General features: G+C 35.1%; 2 protein-coding genes across 5 annotated transcripts in view; both read left to right on the top strand.

The window, feature by feature from the left end:
* Nucleotides 1–2,379, top strand: part of LOC18019880 (OTU domain-containing protein At3g57810) — a 2,517-nt gene extending 138 nt beyond the window's left edge. Inside the window, exons 2-7 of one of the 3 annotated variants that reach the window (XM_024156965.1) lie at nt 221–225; nt 521–1,065; nt 1,151–1,272; nt 1,445–1,485; nt 1,674–1,772; nt 1,943–2,379. In XM_024156965.1, the coding sequence (XP_024012733.1) occupies nt 579–1,065; nt 1,151–1,272; nt 1,445–1,485; nt 1,674–1,772; nt 1,943–2,114 (921 nt within the window). In that variant the 5' untranslated portion in view covers nt 221–225; nt 521–578 and the 3' untranslated portion in view covers nt 2,115–2,379. Of the gene's footprint in view, nt 124–220; nt 226–520; nt 1,066–1,150; nt 1,273–1,444; nt 1,486–1,673; nt 1,773–1,942 lie in introns of all 3 variants that reach the window. The other 2 variants (XM_006402775.2, XM_024156966.1) reach the window with 2 other exon arrangements.
* Nucleotides 2,380–6,214: 3,835 nt separating this feature from the next.
* Nucleotides 6,215–9,074, top strand: LOC18019879 (receptor protein kinase-like protein ZAR1). 2 transcript variants are annotated; one of them, XM_006402773.2, is made up of 2 exons: nt 6,215–7,756; nt 8,167–9,074. In XM_006402773.2, the coding sequence occupies exons 1-2, from the start codon at nt 6,430–6,432 to the stop codon at nt 8,817–8,819; spliced, it is 1,980 nt and encodes a 659-aa protein (XP_006402836.1). In that variant the 5' UTR covers nt 6,215–6,429; the 3' UTR covers nt 8,820–9,074. The 2 variants fall into 2 exon arrangements, with proteins under 2 accessions (XP_006402836.1, XP_024013031.1); XM_024157263.1 differs by having other exon boundaries at nt 6,215–7,762.
* Nucleotides 9,075–9,103: the final 29 nt, after the last annotated feature.

Genomic DNA, 9,103 nt, shown 5'->3' with positions numbered 1-9,103 from the left:
CCTTGCGATAAAAGAACCATTTCAGCTTTGTTTTGTTCCAAATCACACACCTCGTACTCTGACCTAACATCGGTTTCTTGCTTTGTCGGAAAATCTGAGTTGAGTACAATAAATACCCTTGAGGTATTCTTTGCTTCGCGACCTTGTAATACTATATTCACTCTTTTCTCGTGTTCTCTCGCGATGCTTCTCTAGTCACGTATACGCAATTGAATTCTTTTTCCTGCGTTTATTCGCTTTCAATAAGTTTACGGATTTTGTGTTCGTTCTGTTTTCTGGGGTAACATTTCTGATATATGAATTGCTTATTGATTCTACTGAAAATATTTCTATGGATTTTAGAGCAATTACCTGCTCATTTTCAGTTCTTGGGCTGAAGTTTTAATTATATAGCTCGCTGTTTTTGCGATTTTTGAAGTAGATTTTATTATCAAGTAATGATCTTTTTTGTTCTTGTTTTTGGAATCATTTGATCAGCTTATATGAAAGGTTTTGGAAATTGCTTTGTTTCTTTGTGTAGGTATCTGAAATCTCTCTTGAACATTTGGGGGAATTCGTATTAGATTTATGAAAAGGATATGATGAGTTGTTACATTCCAATCACAACATGTTCTAGGAATGCTATCTATCTCAAGAGGCAATTAGTGGCTCAAGGATCATACAATTTCCGCATTTACAGTCTGTTCTCGGGGATTTCGAAAAGAGATTTTACTGGTTCTGGTGTATCGGTCTCTAATAGACTTTCTAGTTGGTCAGATAAAGGACGTTGTGGCTCGCTATTGATTAATCGATCAACAGTTGGTCCTAAAAGAAAGCTTGAAGTTTCTTTCTTCAGCCCCAAATCCAATATGAGAAATCTGTATTGGTATTCAAGATTTGCTTATACAGGTGTGATTGTTAGCTTGCTTGTTTGTTATTCTTCATCTTCCCAATCAGCATATGCAGAAGCTTCAAGGGATAATAATGCTAAAAGCAACCACAACAACAACAAAGTATATAACAACAAGTCTTCTGATGGTAAATTCTACAATGGGAAAAGAGTATACACAGATTACACCATCATTGGTAAGTCTTGTTCACCCAAATTAGATCACTTGTCTTATTTTTATGTTAGACATCTGTTGAACCTGAAAATGGTAATGATCTGTAGGTGTACCTGGGGATGGTAGATGTTTGTTTCGTTCAGTGGCTCATGGGTTTTGCTTACGCTCCGGAAAATTGGCTCCAAGCGAGAACAGACAGAGAGAACTCGCTGATGAATTACGTACTAGAGTAAGTATCTGGTTAAAAGTTCTTATTTGTACTACTCTACAACCCAAAAAAATGGTTGAATTAGGATTCATATGATTTTGTTAGTATTTTCCCTCTGATTCATCAAAGCCTAAAGCCTTTATATTACATCTATCAAGATATCCCATTTCATTAGTCATCTTGAATATGCCAGGTTGCTGATGAATTTGTCAATAGAAGACAGGAAACAGAATGGTTAGTTTTTCATTATCGTACCATTTTCTTAAGCCCATTGGTTCATGGGGACCGGTCTTAAACTTTCATAACACATTTGCTAATCTCTTTTTACGGATCTTAGAAGAGTCTTGAGATCATACCATCTTATTTTCTGCAACCCCAGAAATTACAAACACTATATGGCTAAACCTGATGTCCCTCATCAGGTTTGTGGAAGGAGATTTTGACACATACGTCACACAAATTAGGGAGCCACACGTGTGGGGAGGTGAACCTGAACTATTTATGGCTTCACACGTCCTCCAGTAACTTCCTCTCCGTGATTTGATTTATATCAGTTTCTTATAAGCATCCTAGATTGAAATCTAACAAAAAACGAGCTGAGCATATCATTAATTAATCTTCAAAAGATTGATGCTTTTTGTTAGGAAAGTATGAAAAAAATAGAGATGTGTTTGCTGTTTGATGATCATAGGATGCCAATCACGGTGTACATGAAGGACGAGAAGGCTGGAGGATTGATAAGTATCGCGGAGTACGGTCAAGAATACGGTAATGAAGATCCGATCCAAGTCCTATACCATGGTTTTGGTCATTACGATGCTCTTTTGATACACGAGGGTAAAGCTCCAAAATCCAAACTTTAGCAATATCCAAAGGAGCGTGGACAGTCCCTTCTTTATGGACAAGAATTACGAAAAATACCCTCCGTTACAGTTGTTGTTGAGGACAGATAGTGGGATCTTCGTAAGCATCTTTGTGTTGGTTACTTTTGTCAGGTGGTGATGATTTTTTTTTTATTTTTCTGACACAACCACAATCTATAGGCATGTCTTGTAGAATGTTACCTTTTATGTACTTTTTCACTTTTTAATTCGAATAAAATTTCAAATATATGCTCGTTTCAAATCATAGCTTGTGTGCCACACATTGTCAAATCGTGATAATACAAAGTTTTATATCTCTGTGGCCAAACGTGAATTAAATTGCTAAAGTTCGAGAATATATTTTTAGTGATTTGTTAAAGTAACTATATAATTTCTAATGCTTTTTGATAAGTGGTTTTAGTTTTTTTTTTTTAATCCTCTCTATTTTTGGTTAAATTTTCTTTGAATGGTTTTAGAGAATTTTTGGATGCTACTAACACGGAGAAATAACAACAGTTTTTATTAATTTATAGTGATTGTTTTGCTCAAATGATTACTGGGATAATTAAGCAACAGTACAACAACAAAAATGTCCACCAGCAACATGATTGATCACACATTTACCAATAGTCCCTGGTGGGAATTCAGACGATCCACATCGACTTTTACAATCGGCGTCCGTATTGCACGCATCTCTGAAGTTACACTCATGTGTCTTGAACTCTTGTGTCTTGAATGCTATTACAATTCAAAATAAATAAACAATTATGATCATTAGTTTACAATATTTTTTACCTGCGAAATATGTTAAGAAGGGGGATTGAAAAACAATTCATGCGAAGACTGTAATTGATGATAAAATAAAAATAGAGAGACGAATTATAAATAAAGTATTTACGTGTAGATTCGGCAGTATATAGGAGACAACACGTGATGAGAAGAGCTGCAAGTTGAAGTTTTGACACAGCCATTTTTTAAATAATATCAATTGTGATAATCAAGTTTTTTGGTGGCGGGCTGTGAAGACTGAAAATATTTGAAAAATAAAAACGAAGCATGCCTATATATGTATATACACACATATGGAATAGTTCTATTGCAATGACATTGTTGAGATTTGGTATAAAATTTTCCAATGCAAAAAAAGTAAAAACTTTCCATGAAAATTTATATATGGAAAAAAATTAGATAACTCAGATTAAAAAAAAATTAAAAACCTTTCCATGACATTATTTGGTCTAGTTTTCATTATGACATTATTTGTGTTTTTTTTGTCACCGAATTTAATTCCTTTTAAATAAACACTAGGTTTTACCCCGTGCATTTGATCAAATTTGTAGTGTAATTTATATTTTATTTATAGATATAAATTTTTTAATAAGTGACAAATTTTTATTTTTTTTGTTTATAGATAATTTTTATTTAATTTTTTTTAATATTATTATGACCACGATTATAAAAAAATAATTATAACCCGTTCAATCTATTAATTGAAAAATGATAGTTACTAAAAAAAATATAATTCTAACTCGTTCATTCTATTAATCTGAGAAAAATGTGATTATAAAAACATAATTTTAACTCGTCCGTTCATATTACTATATAATATAAATATTTATTAATTTTGAAATAATTTTTCGTTTAATCTTGCATATTATGATAACTTAGCCCGCATAAAACCACATTTATAAAAAAAAACCTAATCCATCCCATCAAATTACCATATAATATAAATATTTATCAATTTTCAATTTGTAAAATTTTTGACTGATTGATTACGATTAAAGAAATACAATAACATATTCATTAATCACATATGTTATTATGAAAATATTAATTGAATTTCAAATGCTAAATTAAATCTAAACTATATTTAAAAAAGTCTAAAGTAATTTAACCTAATATCTAATTTTTTAGACTTAAATTTAAATGGAATTTTTAAAATATTTTAAATTTTAAATTAAATATAACATATATTAAGAAAATCTTTAATTATCTAAATTGATATCTCATTTTCGAAATTAGTTTTATATATAAAAGAAAATATATTTTTAAAGTTAATATCACAACAAAATAGGATAATTTTAAAACTGAATTTTAAAACTGTTTTCAAATAATTATTTTTTAAAAAAAAACTTTAGAAGTATTTGGATGCAATTACTAAAAGTGATTCTGTTTTAATATAATAGATATTTAATGTAAAAGCAGATAAGAAGAGGAAAACAATCTAACAATATTGTTAAATGTTAAATGTTAAAAGAGGAAAACAATCTAACAGTATTAAATTCTTAAAATTCTAACAGTAATGTTAAACGCATCATCAAACACAATAAACATGAATGCATAAAGCCCATTCACCTCCCAAACCTGAGTAATAGGATTACTTATGCGGCTCAGTATTCAAAAGCGCACATAAGGCAGCGTTTAGTAATGAAATTAAAAGCAACATATTTACTGATTATCATTTATGCCATATGTATGTTTAGTCCTTTGAATGTAATAACTGTAGGATAGTAATCACTAATTTCGTTGTTTGTAGTTAATTTTTGAAGTTATTTTTTTGAAAATAAGGTTGATGCAAGGATTATGCAGAAATCTTTCGGCTTTACATGCGGAGTTGGACGAGTTATTTTGAGCAATTTTGTTTCTAATGAAGGACCATATTATATCAATTAGACTCTGACTGGTATACATTTTAAAGTGAAAAAGTGGAAAATAAAGTAAAAGAATATGGTAAGGACTCGTATCTTTTAGCCTAAATATTCTCACTTTTGCTAAGTAGATTTCAGCTAATAATAATATAAAACAGTTGCCAACAAATAAAGATTTACTCTGATTATAGTGAACTCTAAATTAATATGGTTTACTCGAAGTGTTTACTAGCTAATCAGAATCTGAGAATTTAGACGGATTGTTTGAATTTGCTATAAATGATTGAAAACTCGGTGAATTGGTCGTCTTTCAAGTCGGAAGTATCTTTTAATAGTTTTAGTATCGATTTAAAAATATCTTTAATTCATTGCAGTTCAAATATACGTGTCGACTCTTTTGCAGAGGGAATACGAGTACAAGACTATCTATTTTCCATGTAAGTCAGAATGGTTGGTAGGATATACTTTCTGAGACAATCACCGAATCAGCTAAATTTGCTTTAATAATAATGGAGTTCGTGACGTCGGTGACGAGTAAAAAAAACTAGCCTAGCTTGTTTATCGATTATGAATGATATAGCCATATAGGTCAATGTAGTTTTCATCATTTGAATGGTATTAGCTGTAATACAAACTAGTAAATGTACTTAATTTTAGTTAATTATTTTGAACTTATCTAGTTGATAAAACAGTAAACCCACCGCACCAATTAGTTTTCTTTCTCAATATTGATAGCCTAAGATAATAATATGACCATATCAATTTTAACCTTATCTTTGGCTGATGAAGACAAATAGTGTTACTACTAGCTGCTAGTTATAGCCTTAATCACATTAAATTAGCAGTACTAATACAAATCTAATTTCAAAATCTTGCACTGTCGCGCGAGTATCGACTTCCGAGTAATGAAAAGCCTACTCATGTCCGTTTTCAATAAAAAAACCAAATCCAGTGATCATCGACATCATCATCTTTTTGCCAAAAAATATACTCCCTCTGTTTCATTATAGTTGATTTTTTGAATATTTACAGATTAAGAAAACTATAAATGCTCAATTATTTACTGTTTATTTTTGTTAATTAAGTTACTTTTACAACTGATTTCATTATTTTTATTATTACTTTTCGTTTTTAACTGTGCATTAATGGAGTAAAGCAACATGCATTAATATTATTCATTCAATTTAAAGAAGAAACCTGCATTAATTAGATGTAGGAAATCAAATATTATAAAACAAGAAAAAAACCTAAAAAATCAACTATAAAAGAAACGTAGAATTTTAAAAATCACAGACATTTGTATAAGAACAACGCACCTGCTCAGTCAATGACTAATAAGAAAACATTGGATTTAACAAATCCATAACCAAAATAAATACTAACAGTAATATAATAGTATTATTTTCAAATTTATGTCCGAAGCTCATCTTCCAACACTTTAAGCTCCCACAAAAATTCAAAATCTTTCCCATGTCTACATTACACCACGTTGCTACATTGGAACCCATCATCCTAAATTCTTCTCCTTCGTCGTCTTCTTCTCTCGTCTCCCTCTCTCCCTCTCTGCAACTCCTCGTTGCACCATCACTTACAAGAAATAATCTCTAGATTAAAAAAAACGATATTTCACAAGTTTTTCATAATCCTGATTCTCTACCGAGAAAATGCACTTTCTTAGACTTCTTTCACTTCTAATTTCTTCCTTCTTCCTCTTCATCAGCTTATCCTCTTCGCTAAATCACGATGGTTTGTCTCTTCTTGCTCTCAAATCCGCCGTCGAGAACGACCCGACCCGTGTGATGACTTCCTGGTCCGAGTCCGACCCAACTCCGTGTCACTGGCCTGGAATCGTCTGCACTCGCGGCCGAGTCACCTCTCTCGTTCTCTCCGGAAGAAGAATATCGGGTTACATTCCCTCTGAACTCGGGCTACTCGACTCGCTCGTAAGGCTCGAGCTCGCTCGTAACAATTTCTCGAAACCCGTTCCGACTCGTCTCTTCAACGCCGTTAACCTCCGTTACATCGATCTCTCTCACAACTCAATCTCGGGCCCAATCCCGGCCCAAATTAGAGCCCTGAAGAATCTCACTCATCTCGATTTCTCCTCCAATCTCCTGAACGGGTCACTCCCCGAGTCACTCACTGATCTCGGAAGCCTCGTCGGCACACTAAACCTCTCTTACAACCGATTTTCCGGCGAAATTCCACCGTCGTATGGCCGATTCCCGGTTTTCGTCAGCTTAGACATAGGCCACAATAATCTCACCGGAAAAATCCCTCAGACAGGCTCTCTATTAAACCAGGGACCAACCGCGTTCGCTGGAAACTCTGATCTCTGTGGTTTTCCTCTACAGAAGCCATGCAAAGACCCTAAGCTCGTCTCTCCCAAACCGGAAGGCTCGCAAATCCTCCAGAGAAAACCAAACCCTAGCTTCATCGACAAGGACGAATCAAAGGATAAGCCGATCACCGGATCCGTGACGGTTTCCCTAATTTCCGGAGTCTCCGTCGTAATCGGAGCGGTGTCTCTCTCCGTATGGCTGATTCGAAGAAAACGGAGCTCCATCGGATGCAAATCGGAGAAATCCACGACAGAGAAGAACACGGCGGCGCCGATGGAGTTTGATGAGCAGGAGGAAAGTAAATTCGTGGCGATAGACGAAGGATTCGAGCTCGAGCTCGAGGATTTGCTGAGAGCATCGGCTTACGTTGTTGGAAAGAGCAGAAGTGGGATTGTGTACAGAGTAGTAGCCGGGATGGGGTCGGGTACTGTGGGGGCGACGTTTTCAACACCCACCGTCTTCGCCGTAAGAAGGCTCAGCGACGGAGACGCCACGTGGCGGCGGAGGGATTTCGAGAATGAGGTGGAGGCGATCGGTAGGGTTCACCACCCGAACATCGTACGGCTAAGAGCTTATTACTATGCTGAGGACGAGAGGCTCTTGATCACCGATTACATACGCAATGGAAGCTTGTACTCTGCTTTACATGGTAATGGTAAATCTTCATTAGTTAATCACTAATTATGATATGCTAATTTCAATTTTGATTTTGAATTTTTTTTAATCTGTTTGTCATTTTGCTTACGTTTATAATGTGTGTGAATTTGATGTTGAAAAAAGAGACAAGATTGGGTTTATTTGGGGAGTTAGTGCTTATGAACAAGTTGATGGGTGGATCCATAAAGATAGAGTTACTTGTCTTGTTTGATTGATTTATAAGTATTTGGCGTCTTCTTTTTGTTCCTTTCTCATTCAATTTTTTTAAAAATTCACATGTCTGGTGACTGTTGTAGTTTGAGACAAACTTGGATCTTTCTTCTTGTTTTCCGGATTTGAACATAAAGTTGAAATTGCGCCAATTCTTATTTTCATTGTTGGCTTTTTTGATTTTGTTTCTAGGAGGAGGACCTTCGAGTACTCTGCCTTCACTCTCTTGGCCTGAAAGGTTACGTATTGCACAAGGAACTGCTCGCGGGTTGATGTATATACACGAGTACAGCCCGAGAAAGTATGTCCATGGCAACCTAAAATCAACCAAAATCCTGCTCGATGATGAACTACAGCCTCGCATCTCAGGCTTCGGCTTAACACGTCTAGTCTCAGGTTACTCAAAACTTACCGGTTCGGTATCCTCCAAAAGGCAAAGCCTAGACCAAACCTTTTCAACCTCCGGTGCAGTGGTGACACGAATCACAGCTCCCTCAATTGCTTACCTTGCACCCGAGGCTCGAGCTGCTTCTGGTTGCAAATTATCTCAGAAGTGCGATGTTTATTCGTTCGGGGTTGTCCTAATGGAGTTGTTGACTGGTCGGTTACCAAATGCTTCCTCTGTAAACAATGGCGAGGAACTCGTGCGTATTATGAGGAATTGGGTTAAGGAAGAGAAGCCGTTGGCTGAGATTTTAGACCCGGAGATTCGAGACAAAGGTTATGGAGATAAGCAAGTCATTGCAGCCATTTATGTCGCCTTGAACTGCACGGAAACGGATCCAGAGGTTCGTCCTAGGATGAGATCAGTGTGTGAAAATCTCGGCCGAATCAAATTAGACTGAGCAAGTTCGAAATAACTAAGAAAGTAAGAATTTTGGCATATCCGTTGAGTGTAAAATTCATGCACACGACATGTTTTGCTTCTGTAGGAGTTTTTTTTTGCCATGTCGTAGGGCGTAGGGTTCCTAATCATCAGGTGATCTCTCCTTATGTTATCAATTTGTCAGCGATTTCTTGCGGCGTAAGAAAGTAGTTTATTGTTTCTTGGTTTTAGCCTTTATCTTCTTCTATAATCTAAAAAATGTCAAATTACGTAAAATTCGAACCTTGTCTTTATTAACCTTAT

This window comes from Eutrema salsugineum, unplaced genomic scaffold (assembly GCF_000478725.1).
Source record: "Eutrema salsugineum unplaced genomic scaffold, Eutsalg1_0 scaffold_19, whole genome shotgun sequence".
Taxonomy (NCBI): Eukaryota; Viridiplantae; Streptophyta; class Magnoliopsida; order Brassicales; family Brassicaceae; genus Eutrema; species Eutrema salsugineum.
The sequence above is the reverse complement of the archived record's forward strand: the minus strand, read 5'-3'. Positions and strand labels throughout refer to the sequence as shown.